At 48.8% G+C, this 21,378-nt stretch overlaps 1 protein-coding gene across 1 annotated transcript in view; it reads left to right on the top strand.

Annotated features, from left to right (window-relative positions):
* Window positions 1-3,422: 3,422 nt before the first annotated feature.
* The window catches only part of VAV1 (vav guanine nucleotide exchange factor 1), a 63,827-nt gene continuing 45,871 nt past the window's right edge, over window positions 3,423-21,378 (top strand). The window contains exon 1 of the mRNA XM_086409759.1: window positions 3,423-3,715. Coding sequence (XP_086265885.1) covers window positions 3,512-3,715 — 204 coding nt within the window. The 5' untranslated portion in view covers window positions 3,423-3,511. The remainder of the gene's footprint in view (window positions 3,716-21,378) is intronic.

Genomic DNA, 21,378 nt, shown 5'->3' with positions numbered 1-21,378 from the left:
TGTTTGCCCTGCCTGCATAATTCTATTTTTACATAGACCTCTCAATGAGATGGGTCCTATTTTCATTACCCCATTTTCTAGATGCAGAAACAGGCATGGGGCAACTAAGCCCAAGTTTGCCCAAGGTTGACTCAGCTTGTGATTGGCCGAAGTGGGATTCAAACCTGGAGCCCTGGAGCTCTATCCTGTCTTCCCCTGATCTTTGCAGCCCCACCGTCTCTGATCTCTACTGTATTTCTAAACAGTGAAGTTTGTTGTCACTCATTTTACAGATGAGGAAATTGACGCAAAGAGAATCACGGATGCCTGGGGAAGAAAGTTTTGGTGTCTGTAGAATCATAAATCTGGGAATTTCCAGGCTGGGCTTTCCCACCTGCCAATGTGGAAGAGACTTCAGTCTCAGGCTGAGGAAGTGTCCTTTCCTTGGCCAGCCTGCTTTTGGTGCACAGCTCGGTTATATCCAATGAAGGTTTCTAGCGCCCCCTGGTGGTTACAATAATTTAAAAATCCCAGGCGTGTTGGGGTGAGGTCGGGGCTTGCGGGATAGAGCGGGCTGAGGAGAACACTCCCAGCCTAGTGGGGTGGAGGTGGGGAGAGAGACCTCGTAGACCACATGATTTCAGGTAACGATAAGGGCTTTAAGACAGCAGTTCAGTTCAATTGCTCAGTCTTGACCTACTCTCAGCTACCCCATGGACTGCAGCATGCCAGGCCTCCCTGTCACTCATCAACTACTGGAGCTTACTCAAATTCATGTCCATAGAGTTGGTGATGCCATCCAACTATCTCATCCTCTGTCGTCCCCTTCTCCTCCCACCTTCAATCTTTCCCAGCATCAGGGTCTTTTCAAATGAGTCAGTTCTTCGCATCAGGTGGCCAAAGTATTGGAGCTTCAGCTTCAGCGTCAGTCCTTCCAATGAATATTCAGGACTGATTTCCTTTAGGATGGACTGGTTGGATCTCCTCGCAGTCCAAAGGACTCTCAAGAGTCTCCTCCAACACCACAATTCAAAAGCATCAGTTCTTCTGCGCTTAGCTTTCTTTCTAGTCCAACTCTCACATCCATACATGACTACTGGAAAAACCATAGCTATGACTGCTGCTGCTGCTGCTGCTAAGTCACTTCAGTCGTGTCCAACTCTGTGTGACCCCATAGACGGCAGCCCATCAGGTTCCACCGTTCCTGGGATTCTCCAGGCAAGAACGCTGGGGCGGGTTGCCATTTCCTTCTCCAATGCATGAAGGTGAAAAGTGAAAGTGAAGTCGCCCAGTCGTGTCCGACTCCTCGCGACCACATGGACTGCAGCCTACCAGGCTCCTCCATCCATGAGATTCTCCAGGCAAGAGCACTGGAGTGGGGTGCCATTGCCCTCTCCATAGCTATTACTAGACAGACCTTTGTTGGCAAAGTAATGTCTTTCCTTTTTAATATGCTGTCTAGGTTGGTCACAACTTTTATTCCAAGGAGTAAGCGTTTTTTAATTTCATGGCCGCAGTCACCATCTGCAGTGATTTTGGAGCCCCCCAAAATAAAATCTCTCATTGTTCTCATGTTTCTGTATCTATTTGCCATGAAGTGATGGGACCGGATGCCATGCTCTTAGTTTTCTGAATGTTGAGCTTTAAGCCAACTTTTTCAGTCTCCTCTTTCACTTTCATCAAGAGGCTCTTTAGTTCTTCACTTTCTGCCAAAGGGTGGTGTCATCTGCATATCTGAGGTTATTGATAATTCTCCTGGCAATCTTGATTCCAGCTTGTGCTTCATCCAGTCCAGCGTTTTGCATGATGTACTCTGCATAGAAATTAAATAAGCAGGGTGACAATATACAGCCTTGATGTACTCCTTTCCTGATTTGGAACCAGTCTGTTGTTCCATGTCCAGTTCTAACTATTGCTTCTTGACCTACATGCAGATTTCTCAGGAGGCAGATCAGGTGGTCGGGTATTCCCATCTCTTTAAGATTTTTCCACAGTTTATTGTGATCCACACAGTCAAAGGCTTTGGCGTAGTCAATAAAACCAAAGTAGATGTTTTTCTGGAACTCTCTTGCTTTTTCAATGATCCAACGGATGTTGGTAATTTGATCTCTGGTTCCTCTGCCTTTTCTAAATCCAGCTTGAACATCTGGAAGTTCATGTTTCACGTACTGTTGAAGGCTGGCTTGGAGAATTTTGAGCATTACTTTACTAGCATGTGAGATGAATGCAATTGTGCGGTAGTTTGAGCGTTCTTCGGCATGGCCTTTCTTTGGGATTGCAAATATTTGCTAAATGAATGAATGACATTATGGAAGTCTATAAGATGATGGTGGCCAGAGCTATGGGATAAATGTCAAAGATAGAGCCAGTAGAGCTTTTAACTATTTATTCATTGATTCAACAAATACTTGTGGAACATATATGTATGTGCCAGGTACTGGGGATAGTGGTTTTAACATAGACACAAATTTCCAAATACACAATGAAAAAAGTAAGCGTAATAAAATATCAGGTTTCTGGGATAGTAGTGTTGTGAAAAGTGAAAGTCACTCAATCGTGTCCAGCTGTTTGTAATCCATGGACTGTAGCCCACCAGGAGCCTCTGTCTGTGAATTCTCCAGGCAAGAATACTGGTAATCAGGGCTTAATGTGGGGGAGGGGGGAGTGGGACAGGGTATGATGGGGTGGGGAATAAAGACTGTGATTTGAAATGGAGAGGTTTGGGAAGACTTCATGAGAAGGTGGCCTGGAGCTAAGATTTGCAGAAAATGAGGGAGCTGGCCATGGAGCTAAGGCAGAGGACCAGCATGTGCAAAGGCCCTGTGGCAGGACTCTAGGGTGAGTCCTAGGACTCTAGATTTTGGGGTGCCCTCGTGGGTTCGGGGAACATTGAAGAGGCCCTGTTTGACTGGAAGAGAGCAAATGAAGGAGAGAGTGGAAGGGATAAGGGAAGAACCTTGTGGTGTACAGGCAGGACTTTTACTCCCAACGAGGCGGGCTGTGGGACTCAGTGGCTTGACTGGGGTGTTCATAGGCGCCCTCTGATGGGGGGGTTACAGACTGTGGTGGGTGAGAACGGGAGCCTGGGGATGAGGTGGAGGAGACTGGTCCAGGTTAGCAAGGAGCAGGGTTGGCCAAGCAAGGAGGTGAAGGAGGGAGAGGTGAGAAGAGGGTGGATTTTGAGTGTGTTCCTGAGGTGGTCCTGCTCTTGGGTTGCATGCAGAGGAAGGCAGTGGGACTCCGCCTAATTACGCTGTCCCCACGCCCAGATGCCCTGGTGTTAGCTGGTGGGCGAAAGAGAGGCCAGGTCCTGCTTGAAAGGGGGCTGGGCTGGGTCTGGCCAGGTGCTCCCCCCCCCTGCCCCCACCCCACGGCTCCTCCTCCTCCACCCCTTCTCAGGGCGACAGTTACAGGCAAAAAAGAGGAAGTGGTAGCTGGCTAGCAGAGGCAGGCAGGCAGGCACGCAGGCGGGCTGTCGGGCGGGTGGAGGAGGCCGCGAGGGTGTGCGGACCGGCCTGGGAAGGCAGCGGCCATGGAGCTGTGGCGCCAGTGCACCCACTGGCTCATCCAGTGCCGGGTGCTACCGCCCAGCCACCGTGTGACCTGGGATGGAGCCCAAGTGTGCGAGCTGGCGCAGGCCCTCCGGGATGGCGTCCTTCTGTGCCAGCTGCTCAACAACCTGCTGCCCCATGCCATCAACCTGCGGGAAGTCAACCTGCGTCCCCAGATGTCCCAGGTGAGACGGGCCACAGGCAGGCCTGCCGGAGGGTGGGTGGCGGGAGGCGCCCCAGGCTGGTACCCAGGAGGTTGATGCACTGCACCTCTGGGCCAGCAGTGAAGAGAGGAGGCTGGCCCCAACTCTGGGCCTGGCATGGGGGATATGTGGGGGTCCTAACACTGAAGATTCAGGGGTGGCCCCCTCAAGGTTAACAGGAATGGGTTCCCACGTCTAGGCTGAAAACTGGCAAACTTGGGGTTAACCCAAGTCCAAAACCTCAGGCTGACTCCGCTGGAGATTTAGACCCCAAAAGGGACATGCTAGGGGTCCGCAGGGGGCCCTAGGAATCTCCTGGGTGGCCGATAGGGCACCTGAGATTTTGGACTTCCTTGACCCCGCCACCCACGAAGATTCTGGCTATGGGGGAAGGGCCTCCTCCTATTCCTTCCCCCACATGCGTCGCCTCCTCCTGGGCCCTGGGCCCCTTCCTTCCCCTCACATCTTCCCCTTGGCTTCCTGCCGGGGCCTGGGGCAGCATGGGGAGGGTGGGGGGACTGTGGGTCTGGGACTCTGGTCTTCCTAGCTCTGTCCATCCCAAGAGGTACATTGAGGCAGGACCCAGTCCCAAAGAGCCCTGAGACTGGGTTCTTGGGGTTTGGGGGAACCTAGAAATAGCTGCTTTTTCTCTGTAGGGATTTCTGCAAGGGCCCCAGGGTTCAGGGGGTGGTGGATTTGACTTCAACCTCCCCGGCTCAGGAAATATATTCAAATCCCAATTTGAATGCGGTTGGGTGGGGGAGGCCACTGGACTGGATTCTCTCTCTGTTGTACCTTCTCTGGTTCCCCCTGGCCTCTTGAGCGCTGGATGAAAAGTAATTTCTGCTGATGGGTGGTGGTTGGGGGCACTCTGCCTGCCCTAGGGGTCTGAGGGGACACTAGCCATCCAGCCTTCAGGTCCCACCCCAGGATGAAAGCCTTGTCTGGAGGTGCAGTGGGCTGGTGGTGGGGGCCCCTTTTTGGGGATAGATGGGGAGGGCGGCCTGGGGCACTGCCTCTTTTCTGGGTTGAGATGCCACGTGCAGATGGGGGGAGGAGCAGTAAGTGATCAGGGAGGGGTCCTTGGGGGTGTTTCCTGGTGACAGGCCCACGCGTGGGAGAGATGGGTGGCTCACCCTCCCTGAGCACAGGCAGGCTTCCTGAAAGAATGAGGGAACCCCAGAGATCCTCCCACTCCAGCCAGCTGTTGTGGCCACAGGACACAATTATGCCTACATGTGTTTGCACACAGAAGGAAGTAGCCCTAGGATTAGTCAGGCCTCTGACCTGAGACCCAGTGTGGCTTCGATAGCTGCTAATGGGAAAGTGGTTAGACCTAAGGATGAACTTCCATCCTTGCCTGCATCTTCCCTATAGCTGGTTTCTGATAAAAGGCAGTGGGGTGTGGCATTAACCTCTAAGAGGGCAGCTGCAGGGACTAATGAATCCTGATTTTCTGTGCTGGTCAATGCTGAGGACCCAGGTCTCAGTCTGGCCCTCGAGGAGTTCCCAGACTGGGGAAGACAGACATTCCCTAGCCCTGTGTTGTCAGGACTGAGACAGAGGGAAACAAAAATTCTGGGCTGAGGGCCCTGGAGCAAAGGCAAAAGATTGCCTGGGGGAGTTGGGCTTAATGCAAGAGGGGACATTTGTGCTGGGTTTTGAAGAGTGAGTAGGAGTTTTCTTATTGCTCTGATCCTGGTGCCTAGCTGTGTCAGACCCTGCATTGGGCAAGGGTGTTCCATGATCCTCCCTATCTGGGAGCTCTGGGCCTTGCTGCCCTGTGCATTTTATCTCCTTTCAAAGCACAATCCTTTGCCCTGTTCACAGTGGGGCCATGCACGGGAAGCTAAAAGGTAGTCATTTTAAACCAAAGGGAGGTGCCCCAAGAACAGCCTCTAAGTTTGCAAGTCCCTGTCTGTCAACAGATTTAAGCCAGGGCCAAGAACTGCCAGTGAGGTGTGGAAGGGCAAAGAGAGAAAAGGGAGGGCTCCTGATGAGGGTGGGATGGGGTGGGGGACACGCAATGCCGTAAATAAAGGTGTGGAGTCTGGAATTAGAATGCTTCTCCGTTTCTCTCATTTCCTCTTGAGAGCTCCTCTGCTTTGGCTCCACTCTTTCCTGGGTAGAGTGGAAAGAGCATATTCGTTCATTCATTCATCCATGGTGCTGAGACAGTGGGACAAAGACGCACACAAACCCCTGTTGTCGGGACTTCCCTGGTGGTCCAGTGGTTAAAACTCCACATTTCTACTGCAGGGGACATGAGTTCGATCCCTGGTCAGGGAACTAAGATCCCACATGCCGTGCAGCACGATCAAAAATAAATAAGTAAAGTACTCCCCGCCCCTCCAAAAAAACACCCTGTTGTCAAAAAGCTGATGTTCTAATGGGAGACACTGACAGTGGGCAAATAAGGCAACATATATGTTGTCCGGAGTGGTGGGTGGTCTGGAAAAAGGGGGGCTTAGGAGTGTGAGGCTGCACTTTCGCATATGAGGTCTGGGAGGCTTCCCTGAAGAGGTGACGTTTGAGTAGAGACCTGGGCAAAGTGAGGGAAGAGCTGGGTGAATCTAAGGAAACAGAGCTCCTGGCAAAGGCCCCAAGGTAGGAGCAGGTCAGTGGCCACATAGTCGTGCTGCGGGGCAGTGCATGAGCTGGCTGTGTGGGCATAGTTCATGGGTGAGGTCAGATTGAAGTGGGTCTCCGCGCTGGATGGTCTCTCTGAGGTCTGAGACCCAGAGAGAGGACGAAGTCATTACAGATGGCCACAGGGGTGACCGGACACTCTTTGCTGTCTCTGGGAGCCCAAATTCTGGGTGGCAGATGTGAAACTTTAAAGCTGAGGAAGTGGAGAGGAAGAGATGAATGTGACCGTCATTGTGGGAAAGATCCCACCAGGACTGGGGAGCTTATTATACTGGGAATGGGGGTGGTCACTGGAGCCAAGATGATGAATCTTGTTTTCAGTTCCTCCGCTCTGTGACCTTAGGCATGTTGCTTAACCTCTCTGTGCTTTCATCCCCAGCCAATAAACCCTGGCACCATCAGTAGAGGCAGGGAAGGGAGAGGGTGGGAGGGTTAGAACAGGAGGGGTGGGCTTATGCTGGAGGTGGTGGTGGTGGTGGCGGCTCGGAGGCGCCAGATCTGGGCTCAGATCCCGGCTGCACCACTTCCTGGTTTCACCTCTCTGAACCTCAGTTTCCCCATCTGTGAACTGTGGCTAAAAATGGCACCTTTGAGGGGAGGACTGTTTTAACATTTCAATACCGCTCGGCATAGTGTCGACACCTGATGTGCTGTGCTGTGCTCAGTCGCTTCAGTTGGGTCCGACTCTTTGTGACCCCATGGACTGTAACCCGCCAGGCTCCTCTGTCCATGGGATTCTCCAGGAAAGAATACTGGAGTGGGTTGCCATGCCCTCCTTCAGGGGGTCTTCCCGACCCAGGGATCAAATCTGCGATAAACTCTCGCTAAAAAGTCGTCTTAGGAAAGATGAGGGAAAATGGGAGGGTTGGTAACATAGCATAGCTTGTAGGAGTTTGGGTTAGGGCAGTGGTTCTCAACTGGGGTGGTTTTGCTCCCCCAGCAGGGGACCTTCGGCAGTGTCAGTCTGGGTTGTCACTTCTGCTACTGTTATCCAGTGGATAGAGACTGTGGATGCTGCGCAACGTCTGACAATTTCACATACAACAGAGAATTATCCAGCCCCAGTGTCAACAGTGGGATTCCTAGGTGGTGCAGTGGTAAACGGAGAAGGCAATGGCAACCCACTCCAGTACTCTTGCCTGGAAAATCCCATGGACAGAGGGGCCTGGTGGGCTACAGTCCATGGGGTCGCTAGGAGGCGGACACGGCTGAGCGACTTCACTTTCACTTTTCAATTTCCTGCATTGGAGAAGGAAATGGCAACCCACTCCAGTGTTCTTGCCTGGAGAATCCCAGGGACGGGGGAGCCTGGTGGGCTGCCGTCCTGGGGTCGCACAGAGTCGGACACGACTGAAGCGACTTAGCAGCAGCAGCAACAGCAGCAGCAGTGGTAAAGAATCCGCCTGCCAGTACAGGAGATGTGGGTTCCATCCCTGGGTTGGGAAGATCCCCTGGAGGAGGAAATGGCAACCTACTCCAGAATTCTTGCCTGGAAAACTCCATGGACGTGGGAGCCTGGCAGGCTACAGCCCACGGGGTCTCAAAGAGTCGGACAAGCCTGAACACGCATGCACCCATTGTCAACATGGCTGACTTTGAGAAACCCTGTGCTGGGGGACAGAGAGCCTGATAGAATCTTTAAAATATTTGATTCTTTAGTTAAATAATATGTGTGTATCGTTCAAAGTTCAAAACACGTAAAAGGTGTGCAGAGAAAAATATAACCTTTGGCCATCTTCCTCAGATACCCAGTTCCTGCTTTCCCCCATAAGTGACTACTTTTTTTAAGCTGACTATATATCCTTACAGAATTTTCTTATGCACATAGAAATTTAGGTTCTTATTAACTACACTCCTTTCTTTCTGTGAAAGACAGAACATACTATCTTTATACCCTGCTTTCATTACTTTAATCATTACCTTGGTTGTCTTTCCAAATCAGTTCATACAGTGTTCCCATTCTTTAAAAAAAAAATGACTGCAGCATTATTTCTCGGCCTTTTGGCTAAGATCATGTATAAAAAATTGACTGCAGGATATTCTAGATTGTCCATTTACTAAACAAACTACTTCTATTGGGCTAACCACATGCCAGGCATTCTTCCAAACTAGGGGCTGGCAAACTACAACAAGAGGGCTGAATCTGGACCACAGCATGTTGTATAAATAAAGTTTTATTAGCACACACCCATGCCCATTTGTTTACATATTATCTATGGCCAATTTCCAGTTACAATTCTAAATTTGAGTAACTGACGAAGACAGTATCTGGCCTATGGTGCTGAAGACGTTTATTATCTAGATGTTTGTAGAAAAAGTGAGCTGATCGTTGGTTTAAACACTTTTTACACAGTGACTTAATCTGCACGCTGCATCTGGGAAAACTGAGACACAGAAGTTAAGTCCCTAGCCCCAGGGTAACCAGCTTGAAAGTGACAAAGTCACAGATTTGAACCTAGGCAGCCTGGCCCTAGGATCCTTACTCTTTTTTTTTCCTTTTCTTTTTGGCTGCCCTGTGTTGGCATGTGGAACTTCCCCAATCAGGGACTGAATCCATGCCCCCTGCATGGACTCTTAACCACTGGACCACCAGGGAAGTCCCTCAGAACCCCTACTCTCTCTCTTAGAATCTTTACTGTTAACTTACTCTAAACTCAATTCCATGGCCCAGCTGGGCAATGGTTTATTTCACCATCACTCCTATTGCTGGGCACTTGTATTGAACCAGGCTTTTGTTCTGACACACTTTCTGTGATCAGTAACCTTGTCCATGAACTGTTTTTCAGCTCTACTGTGTGACCTTGGGCATGTTACTTAACCTCTCTGTGCTTCTGTTTCCTCATCTCTAAAATGGAGATAATAAGTCCTTATGTGAAAGTATTGTTGTGAAGGATAAATGAGTTACTATAAAGAACATAGAAAAGTATCTAGTTATATATAAATGCTGTTATTGCAGCCAGATACATGAGCAAGTATATCCATGGGATCAATTCTCAGAAGGGTTTCTTGGCTCAAAACAGGTGAGTCTGTGTTTTTGGTAGATCTTGCCAAATTGTTCTCTGTATGGGATTGTTCCCATATGCATTGTTCCAATTACATTACCTCTAACAGCGAGAATGCTGGTTTCTTCATTGCCTTGCCAACAGTTGTTAAGCTTTTGGAGTCTTGCCAACTTGGGTGATAAATGAAGCTCATTATGACTCAGTTTACATTTCTCTTAGTCTGAGACTGAGCATCTTTTCTTATAAGAGTTATTTTTATTTTCTTTCTGCAAATGAGTATTTGTTCATATCATTTGCCCATGTTTTTCCCTTCTAGTACTATTGCCCCCTTTTTTAAAATTGATTTTTAGGAACTCTTTATATATTGAGCTGTTCGGAATTTCAAGTCAGGTACTTAGTAGCCTTGTGATCTTGGAGAAAAAAATCACTTAATCTATCTGAGCCATATCTACAAAATGAGGGTGTGGACAGCATTGATATCTCAGGGTTGTGTGAAGGTTCAGCATGATAATGTAGGCTAAATTTTTATCACAGTGATTGACATATGATTGATAGCATGTAAATTAATGGGAGTCATTCTTTTTGCTAATTTGATTTCAGTGGGTCTGAGCTTGCCTGTAGGATGTGGTATAGGTCAGGATGCAAAATGTTAGTTGCTGTAGTGAACTGTATTTCTTCAGTGAATTTAAAGAATTTCCTTCTGGCTTATATCACAATCTGGTTTGGGTCAACTGGGGGATTAAGAAAATATTCCTTCTTTATATATATGTATATATTTCTTTTATTTCTTTATTTATTTTTAGGCTGTACTGGGTCTCAGTTTCTGCGCGGGCTTTTTCTCTAGTTTCGGTGAGCAGGGGCCACTCTCTTGTGGCGCGAGGGCTCCTCATTGCTGTGGCCTCTGTTGCCGCAGAACTCAAGCTCTGGGGCTCGCACGCTCAGTAGTTGTGGTTCTCAGGCTCTAGAACACAGGCTCAGTAATTGTGGTGTACCAACTTAGCTGCTTCAAGGCATATGGGATCTTCTTGGACTGGAGATCGAACCCATGTCTTCTGTATTGGCAGGTGGATTCTTTAGCACTGAGGTACCAGGAAAGCCCAGCCATTTTTTACAAAGTCCCTACAGGACCTGGGCTCCTTCTGCCTCATGGCCCCACCCTCCCTGAAGCCCTTGGAGTCAGAAGGCAAAGGAGGGAGTGATGAGGAGGGAAACCCTGGGGGGTTTGCATGGACCAGACCCAGAAGTGGCACCATCACCTCCATCCTTATTCTGCTGGCCAGAACTTGGTTATGTGGTCCCATCCAACTGCAAGACAGGCCAGGAATGTAGTTTAGCTCTGTGCCAGGAAGGACAAGGAAGTGGGTTGGGTGCATATGGAGAAGGCAGTGACAAGAGGACCCCTAGGTAATGCCTAGCTGACTTCAGTGATGTAGCTTTGGAGGGGGCTGGCTTTGAGGAAACCTCTGTGAGATGAGGAAGGAGGAGGACATGGACCAGAGCCATGGGGAAGGATTCATCTGGGGACAGAGTGGGGCCTGGGTACAAGGAAATCTCAGCCCAGTGGGTTGGCTTGGGTTGGGTGGAAGACCTCATTTAAACACGCCCATTAGGGCTGATGGGGATGGAAGCTTGAGAGAGTCAATATTTGGTGCCGTGCCTTCTTTCCCATTCCATTCTATTCTGTTCACTGACTTCCTCTCTGGGCCCAGTACCGGGAAACATCACCCTTCAGGACTTCAGGGAGGATGCTGGAAACCCCTAGCCCTTCCCTTGCTCTCAGCCCTCCCATGCATGGATCCCCTTGGAGCAAGAGGCAAAATCTTCAGCATGATCCATAATAGCCTCGGCATTTGGTGTCTGCCTGCCTCTCAGCTCTCATCTCCTCCCTTACCCTACTGCAGCCACATGGGCCCCCTCACTGTTCTTAGAACCCACCAGGTACAATTCAGCCCCAGGGCCTTTGCACTTGCTGTCTTTCTTCACAAATCACTCTTCCCCTTAGATACATACCCTGATTGTTCTCTTATCTCCTGAAGTTTTCTTATCAGAGAGATTTCTGCTGCTTTCTTTATATGAAATTGCATCCCCTGCCCTGTCTGCCCCCACCCCCACCCCCACCCCACCACAACACCTTCCATTCTCTTCCCTTTCTAACTTTTCCTCTGTAATACTTAGTGGGTCTTCCCAAGTGGCTCAGTGGGAGAAGAATCTGCCTGCCAATGCAGGAGATGCAAGCTCGATCCCTGGGTTGGGAAAATCCCCTGGGGGAGGAAATGGCAACCCACTCCAGTATTCTCGCCTGGAAAATCCTATGGACAGAAGAGCCTGGCGGGTTATGGTCCTTGCGGTTACAAAAGAGGTGGACATGACTTAGTGACTAAACAACAACAAAGTAGTACTTAGCACTTGCTGACTTACCACTGATTTTTTTTTTTAACTTAAAAAAATTATTTACTTATTTGGCTGTATCGAGTCTTAGTTGTGGCATGCGTTGTGGTGCCCTGGCTAACCCAGGGCACCGTGGGCTCAGTAGTTGTGGGGCAGTGAATTAGTTGCCCTGCGGCATGTAGGATCTTCCTGGATGAGGGATCACACTTGTGACCCCTGTGTTAGAAGGCAGATTCTTAACCATTGGACCACCAGGGAAGCCCCAGACCTACCACAGTTTTTTGGCTTATTTGGTTATTATCTGCTTCCCCCATTGGAATATCAGGGGAAAGCTTTTTGTCTGTTTGGTTCACAATTGTGTCCTTAGTTCTTAGGACAGCACTCAGCGCATAGTAGGTGCTTAATAAAATTGTTGTTGGTGTTTAGTTGCTGAATCATGTCCAACTGATTTATGACCCCATGGATGATATAACCTGCCAGGCTTCTCTGTCCCTGGGATTTCCCAAGCAAAGAATACTGGAGTGGGTTGCCATTTCCTTCTCCAGGGGATCTTCCTGATCCAGGGATTGAATTCTCATCTCCCACGTTGGCAGGTGGATTCTTTACCATTGCTCAGGCGGATTCTGAGCCACCAGGGAAGCCCCACTCAATAAAACATTGATCAGATATTCATTCATTCAGTCATTCAATACGGGGTCAGCACCCTAGAAACCATCAGCCGTCTGCCTCTTTTTGTAAGCAGAGTTTAACTGATACAAAGTCTTGCCCACTTGTCACATTGTTTGTGACTGCTCTCTCTCTGTGACCTACGACAAAGACTCTATGACCTGCAAAGCCAAAAAAAACCCAAACTACTGTCTGCCTCTTTACAGAGTTTGCTGATCCATCTCTGATTGAGTAGGTATTTGTTGAGTGCTTATGACTAGGTAGTGGTAGTTGGTAACCGGTGATTGAGAATGAATTACCTGAGATCATCCTGGCTTTACTAGTTCCAGGCTATGTGACTTCAAGCAGTTGCCTCGGCTTTCTCACGTTTGGTTTTCTTGTCCGTAAAATGGGGCAAATGAAGCCGATGATGATAGCAATGATAACAAAAATAATAATGGTGATGAGGCTGCCACCCACCTCACAGGCATTTCTTTGTACTAGTTCGTTCCACTCACTGGGTGATGGAGAGTCCCACAATGAATGAGACACAGACCATATTGCAGCTCATGGAAACAGATGAGGAAGTAGGCAGCTATGACAGAGTAACACACTCAGTGATGGGTGGGTGGCACCCAGGGCATTGTGGGAGCAGAGAGAAGGGAAGTCCCAGAAACAATCAGGATAGGCTTCCTGGAGGAGGTGACATGCCAACTGACTGTGGGAAGTCCGGGTATATTTCAGGGGCCAAAAGGAGTTCTGTTTCTCTCTTACTAAAACTAACGGTGCCAGGAAGTGGGGAGGACCCGGGGGTATGTTGGATGGGCATATTTAGGTTTCTAACAATCTCACTATATTACATTCTAACAATCTGACTACATTGCAGAGATGGACTGTCCTCCTCTGATATCAAGGATGGTGTTCTGAGACCTGGACTTTAAGAGGAACATGAAAGTCAGGTCCCTTGGGGGAACTGTGTTCTTGAAGAAATAAGGGATGTTCAGTTGGAGAAGTTTAAGGTTTGAGGAAATTGTGAGCTTAATCTGCAGAAGTTTCGAGCAAGAGTTTTAGATCTTGTGACAGAAAACCCAACTGAAACTGGCTTAGTCAAAAAATAATATTTATTACCTCACATAACTGAAAAGCTTGGGAGAGAAGGCCTATATGTCCAGCTGGATCCAGGGTCTTGACAATGTCTCAGAAACCCTCCTCTCTCTACCCATTGCCCTCCATCTCTTAACTCTGTTTTCTTTTAAGTGTTTTCCTCCATCTTAGTCATTCTTTGCCCTCATGGAGGTAGATATGAGTGTCCAGATACTCCAAATTTTTATTCCCACAATTCTGTGTCCAGTGGAAAATGAGAGGGTCGATTTAATGGCTCCTAAACCCCAGCTCTCTCTTTCATTGGACATGATCATTTGGGGGAGGGGGTGACATGTCCAATCCTGAACCCATTGCTGGGAGAATGCCTGGTCTGATTGATCAGGCCAGATCACACGCCCATTCCTGGCATTGGTGAGGGAGTCAACTCTACCCAAAGGAACTAGACTGGGGGAAGGGCTGTTTCATCCCGGGGAAATAGAGGGATGGTTACCAGAAAAGCAGGGAGAAGTCAAGAGGCAGTTGATCCATCGATGTTTATCTTGGTATCAAGTGCTAAACTGAGTCCGGAGTTTCTCAGTATCAGTAGTGCTGAAATTGGCATTTCATTCTCTGTCCTGGGAGCTGCCTATGCATTGTAGGAAGTTGGGTAGCATCCCTGACCTTCACCCACTCTTCCCCCCTAGGGTGGGATCAACAAAATGTCCCTGGGCATTGCGAAATATACCCTGGTGGGCAGAATTGCCCCTGGGAGAACCACTGTTTTGGAGGGAGTGAGCTTCTTGTGTCCGGAAGGTGGGTGGGGGAGGGAGGTGAGTAGGGGGAGGTGGGTGGTACAGAATCTAAAGAGAAATGAACAATTAATTACTGGCTGGGGTAAAGATGAGATTGAGAGCTTCTTCAAGTTAGATATTCCTTTATTTTATTATCCGGCAGCCAGCACTGTGCTGATGACTGGGGTGATGGGAAGAAACACCACAGATTTCCTCTCTGCTCTCCTGAGTTCGTGGCCTCATGGCAGAGAAGGCTGCCTGTGTTCTGTTTTCTGTGGCCGCTGTAACAAAGTTGCAAAAACTGGGTGGCTTGAAACAACAGCTATATTGTCTCAGAGTTCTGGAGGGCAGTGGTTGGAAAGCAAGGCGTCAGCAGCATCTTGCTCCAACTCCAGGCTATAAGGCAGAATCCCTTATTTGCATCTTCCAGCTTCAACTGGCTCTAGGCATTCCTTGGCTTGCGGCAGTGTTATTCCAGCCTCTGCCTCCATCTTCACGTGACTGTGTCCTTTATGTCTGTCTGTCTGTGCATCTCATAATCTGGAATAATCTCCTCACCTTGATATCCTTTATGATGTTTTGCAAAGTCATTTTTAGAAAAATCGAATCCACACCCTCTGCATTGGAAGCACAGGGTCTTTTTTTTTTTGGCTATGCTGGGTCTTTGTTGCTGCGTGGGCTTTTCTCTAGTTGTGGCTAGCAGAGGCTGCTCTCTCGTTGTGGTAAACAGTCTCCTCATTGCAATGGCTTCTCTTGTTGTGGAGCCTGGGCTCTAGGGTCATGGGCTTCAGCAGTTGCAGCATGTGGGCTCAGTAGTTGCAGCTTCCAGGCTCTAGAGCACAGGCTTAAGTAGTTGTGGGGCACAGGCTTAATTGCTCTATGGCATGTAGGATCTTGCCAGGTCAGGGCTCGAATTTGTGTGTCCTGCACTGGCAGGCTGATTCTTTACCACTGAGCAACCAGGAAAGACTACCCTCCATCCTGGGCCCTCTTTTCCAAATAACATCACATTCACTGGTGCCAAGGGCCCGATGTGGATGTATCTGGGGACTTTCTTTCAACGCCCTGCAAATCAATAAAACACAGTAGTCAGTGTTGCAGATGGAATTAATCAAGGTTCAGGATGCTGAAGAGCAAACAGAGCGGGGTGGTCAAGGAAAGCAGAGAGCTGAAGAATGAGGAGCCAGCTCTAGGAAGCACGGGGGCAGGGACGAGAAAGCCTGTGCAATGGCCCTGTGGCAGGCAGATGAGAATGAAGAACCTGCTGGCTGAAGAAGGTGAGCCAGTGAAGGGGGAGTGGAGGAAAATGATGTTTGGGAGGAAGGCACTTCACTGCAAAATGCTTTGGGACTGTGTATGGAATTTAAATGGGATTGGAAATCTTTGGAGGGTTTTAAGCTGCTCTAATGGCAACCAACTCCAGTGTTCTTGCCTGGAGAATCCCAGGGACGGGGAAGCCTGGTGGGCTGCTGTCTATGGGGTCGCACAGAGTCGGACACGACTGAACTGACTTAGCAGAAGCAAGCTGCTCTATGGTGACTGGACTCTAAAGGCAAAAGAGGTGGCAGCAAGGACCTGGGAGGAGGAAGTTGATGGAGGGGTTCCATGGAGCAGTGATGGGGGCTTGGACAAGGAGCTGGGGACAATGCATCTGCCTCCCATTTTTGGGGGGGTTGGGCTGATCAGACTTGCTGACAGATTGGATGGAAGAGGGCTGGAAATAAATGAAAGGAGGAGGCCAGACGATGTCAGGCAAAGGTTGTATCTTAGGGACCCACACAAATGGGGTATCATTTGCTGAGATGGGAAGGCTGGGGGAGACATAGCTTTTGAGGAGTTCTGATTGGGCCATCTGACCCTGGAGTTGGGAGGCAGCCCAGCATGCTGGTTAGTGCAGTGGTTCCTTTTTTTTTTTTCAGTCCTGACTAGGGATTGAACCTGGGTCACAGTGTGGTTGTTCTTAACTGGGGGTAGGGAGGAAGCAGCTCTGTCCTACCAGGGGACATGTGGCAATGCTTGGAGATGTTTTGGACTGTCACTACTGGAGGGGGTGGTGTTTTTCTGTGTTGAGTGGGTAGAGAACAGAGGTGTAGCTATTTGTCCTCTTGTGCCCAAGGTAAAGGTCTGTATAGTCAAAACTATGGTTTTTCTAGTGGTCATATATGGACGTGAGAGCTGGACCATGAAGAAGGCTGAGTGCTGAAGAATTGAGGCTCTTGAATTGTGGTGCTGGAGAAGACTCTTGAGAGGCCCTTGGATTGCAAGGAGATCAAATCAGTCAATCCTAAAGGAAATCAACCCTGAATAGTCATTGGAAGGACTGATACTGAAGCTGAAGCTCTAAAAGTTTGGCCACCTGATGCGAAGAGCAGCCTCATTGGGAAAGACAATGATGTTGGAAAAGATTGAGGGCAAAAGGAGAAGGGAGTGGCAGAGGATGAGATGGTTAGATAGCATCACTGACTCAATGGACATGAATTTGAGGAAACTCCGGGAGATAGTGAAGGACAGGAAAGCCTGGTGTGCTGCAATCCGTGGGGTCACAAAGAATCAGACGCAACTTAGCAACTGATCAATAGCAAGAATGCCCAAGATAGCTGCCCAAGTATCAGTTTTGCAAAGACCTAGAAACCCTGTTTGAGGGCCATGGACTCTGGTTGCCTGGGTGTCTGGGTGCCAGTCTTGACTTTGCAATCTTGGATGAGCTGCTGAACCTGTGACTTGGTTTCCCCCCTTTGAATTGGGGGTAAGGATAGTACCTACCTTATAGGGTTGTAGTGTCAGGGGCCAGAAGGATGCAACGTCAAGAGACCTAAAGAGGAAAGTGTATCCACATCCAGGTCTTGGTACTTGGAATTTTTTTTTTTTTGGTAAATCTCCATCACTTGTCACTTTGATAGTTTGTTAATCCTCACTAAAGTATGAATGACTGGTAGTCATAAATTCCTCTTTCCCGGAGAACCTTCCATCTTCCTTGGAAACTGAAACCCTGTTGTAAATGAATTAATTAATGATTTATTTTGGCAGCACCATGTGGCTTGTGGGATCTTAGTTCCCTGATCAAGGATTGAACCTAGGCCACGAGCAGTGAGAGCACAGAATCCTAACCGCTGGACTACCAGGGAACTCCCCAGGTTTGGGTACTTTGAAAACAATAATTTTAATGAAATGGATGGGACTAGATTCAGAAAGTATAATGAATAACAACAGAAACAGGTCTCACTAACTGAGCACCTACTTACCTGCAAGTGTTGTTCTAAGTACTTATGACTTAGGCACCTCCGTGTTTCAGTTATCTGTTACTGGGAAACAGACCAGCCCAAACTAAGTGATGTATGTCAATAACTATGTTATCCTTCTGACAGATTTAGTGAGTCTGGGGTTCAGATGGGGCATGGTGATGATGGTTTTTTAGCTCTGGGAGGAGAAACCTTGAATATTCGGGGGCTGGAAGCACCTGAAGCTTTCTTCACTCTCTTGTGGGAGTGCCTAGGCTAGGGTGACTTGAAGCTCTGCTCAGCTGGAGCTCTTGCCTGGAAAACTGGCATGTGGTCTCTCTATGTGACTTGGGTTTCCTCACAATATGGTGACTGGGCTTTCACGGAGGAGTGTGGAGAGACGGCAAGTGTTTCTTAAGAAACCAAGGCAGAAGCTGGAAGGTTTCTTCTGACCTAATTAGGAATCATATGGTGCCACTTGGCTGTGTTCTCAGTGACAAGCAAGTAGCTGAGACCAGCCTAGTTTCAAGGGGTGGGGAAACAAACTCCACCTCTAGAGGGGGATTTGACAAGTCACACTGCAGAAGAGCATCCTGGATGGTGGTATTTTTGTTGCCATCTTTGGAAAGCACAGTTATTAATAATTTCGCTGAGTCGTATCCGACTCTTGCAACCCCATGGACTGTAGCCCGCCCGGCTCCTCTTTCCATGGGATTCTCCAGGCAAAAATACTGGAGTAGGTAGACGTTTCTTTCTCCAGGGGATCTTCCCGACCCAGGTTTCCTGCATTACAGGTAGCTTCTTTTACTGTCTGAGCCACCAGGGGTGCCCACTACTAAGGTAAGCCAGAGAGTAGTCATAGACTGGAGAAAAAAATAGAAGGAGGTAGTAGGACCAGGACCCTGGGGTCAGAACCATTTAACAGGAGCTAGACCTTCAGGCTAAAGCTGTCTTCAGGGAGCTGAGGCCATGGAGGAGGTGTATTTGCTGCTGGAGAGGCAGAACAAGAGAAGGAGAAATACTCTGGCTTCTCTCTTCCTTCCACCCTCTGGTCTCCTGCCTGGGCCTCCCATTGGCTAGAACTAGCTGGGAGGAAGGGTGCAAAGGCACCTGGGAAATGCAGTTCCCTTTGACACAGAGCCAAGCAAAGGAAGGACAGGTAGGATCTGAGAGCAGGCAGGCTAATTACCCTCATAGACCCTGAGCAAGTGACTGCCTCTTTGTGCTCAGAGTGTTATCTCAGCTCCAATCCTTTGGCCACCTGATGCAAAGAGCTGACTCACTGGAAAAGACCCTGATGCTGGGGAAGGTTGAAGGCAAAAGGAGAAAGGGGTGGCAGAGGATGAGATGGTTAGATAACATCTCCAACTCAATGGACATGAACTTGAGCAAACTCTGGGAGATAGTGGAGGGCAGAGGAGCCTGGTTTACTACAGTCCATGGGGGGGTCACAAAAGAGACATGACTTAGCAACTGAACAGCAACAGTGTCTTAGTTAAAGAAAGCTGCTCTTCTTGCTCTTTGCCTGAGAATCAAAGATAAGCAATGATTTTCTTTGCAGTGGCAGGGCCCTCCTAAGCTATAATGGCTCTACTGCTTTTGGACTCTTGTTCACTCTTAGATCAAACCCAGATCTTGTTTCTTAGGACTCTCCTTATCACATGTCTCCAGCTAATGTCTTCCTTCAGATAACCCATCAGAGATCTGCCTCTGTGATTACATCTTCAGCTTCCTCCAAGTTCCCTCTCACCGAGGAAGAACACCCACAGTGCTTTCATGACTCCTCAAAGGATGGAGTTTCCAGAACTTCTCCCTGGGGGTGGCTGTCTTGTGGTTATTTGCTTGGGGGATCCAGAGTGACCCCCAGATGTTTGCAGCATCTGAGCATCCCAAGAGAGGTGGGGCTGTTGCCGTCAATCTTAGCTGTGATTGAGCAGGGGACCAGGGGAGAGTTGGAGAAAATGCTTCAAAAGACATCAGTCATTTGTACTTGGGACTTCCCTGGTGGGCCAGTGGTTAAGGCTTCACCTTCTAATGCAGGCGGTGGGGGTTTGATCCCTGGTCAGAGAACTAAGATCCCACATGCCTCATGGCTGAGAAATCAAGACATAAAACTGAAGCAGTGTTGTAACAGATTCAATAAAGACTTAAAAATGGTCTATATCAAAACAATCTTTTTAAAAATGTTAAAAAAAAATAATTTGTGCTTCCCTCACAGGGACTCTGGGAGATAACGGCAGGATGGTGGGATGCTCCCATGGCAACACTTGCCCCGTTTCCCTCACATGGCCCCAGTTTTGGTAAATCAGCATCGGATACCACCCGTGGCTCACTCCCTCCCACTCCCCCTTTCTCACTCTGCTCCAGTCACTCTGGTCTCCAAGCTCTTCCTTCAAAGCACCAGGCAGGGTCCAGTCTTAGGGTCTTTGCACTAGCTGTTCCCTCTATCTGGAAGGGTTTTCTTCCAGACACCTAACCAGATTATTCCCTCCTTCAAGTCTCTCTCTCTTTTTTAATTTAAATACTTCTTCTTTTTCGGCCGCTCTGGGTCTTTGTTGCTGTGTGCTGGCGTTCTCTAGTTGCAGCAGGCAGGGGCTACTCTTCTTTGTGGTGCGCGGGTTTCTCACTGCGGTGGCTTCTCGTGTTGCAGAGTTCGGGCTCTAGGCACGCAGGCTCAGTAGTTGTGGTTGCCCCGAGGCATGTGGGATTCTCCCGGACCGGGGATCAAACCCATGTCCCCTACATTGGCAAGTGCATTCTTAAACACTGGACCACCAGGGAAGTCCTCCTACAAGTCTTTATTCAAATGTCACTCTCTCAGTGAGCCTTCTCTGGCCCCTTCATTTAGAATGGCACCCCTTCCTGGCATGCCCCATCCAGTTATCCTACTTACTTTTCTCACTTAATATTTACCACCTCCTAATAAGCATGGCACCCCACTCCAGTACTCTTGCCTGGAAAATCCCATGGATGGAGGAGCCTGGTGGGCTACAGTCCATGGGGTCGTGAAGAGTCGGACCCAACTGAGTGACTTCACTTTCACTTTTCACTTTCATGCATTGGAGAAGGAAATGGCAACCCACTCCAGTGTTCTTGCCTGGAGAATCCCAGGGATGGGGGAGCCTGGTGGGCTTCTGTCTATGGGGTCGCACAGAGTTGGACACGACTGAAGCGACTTAGCAGCAGCAGCAATAAGCTATATGAATTCCCCAGGTCGTGCAGTGGTAAAGAATCCACCTGCCAATGCTGGAAACACAAGAGACATGGGTTCGATCCCTGGGTCGGGACAATCCCCTGGAGAAGGGAGTGGCAACCCATTCTAGTATTCTTGCCTGGAGAATCCCCATGGACAGAGGAGCCTGGCAGACTACAGTTCATGGGGTTGCAAAGAGTAGGACATGACTGAGGGCGCACGCACACACACACACACAAGCTATATACACACTCATGTAACACATTTGTTGTCTGTCTCCTGCCAGAATGTCAGCCTCATGGAGGCAGGGATGTAAATCTTTTTTTTCACAACTGTATCCCTGGCATTTAAACCAGTGTTTGGAACATAATAGTTGCTCAATAAATATCTCCCTAATCAGTGAATGAGTGGCTAAATGATCAGAGACCCCTTTCATGCTATTCCCTTTGCCTGGAACACTTTTCCCCCACCTCACACTCTAAAATAATGTTTACAGTAAGTCCCCTACATACGAATGGAAGTCCCCATTCTCTGTAAGTCTAACTTTTTCATAAGGCCAACAAAGTTAGACCAGGTACCCAAAACTAACACAATTTGTTACATAGTGCTGTACTGTAATAGGTTTATAATACTTTTTACACAAGTAGTGGGGTTTCCCACGTGGCGCAGCGCTAAA

This window comes from Bos grunniens, chromosome 7 (genome assembly GCF_055505025.1).
Source record: "Bos grunniens cultivar Pamir isolate PY7600 chromosome 7, Bosgru_T2T1.0, whole genome shotgun sequence".
In the NCBI taxonomy this organism is placed as follows: domain Eukaryota; kingdom Metazoa; phylum Chordata; class Mammalia; order Artiodactyla; family Bovidae; genus Bos; species Bos grunniens.
Note: the sequence above shows the minus strand (reverse complement) of the source record. Positions and strands in the feature narration are given on the sequence as shown.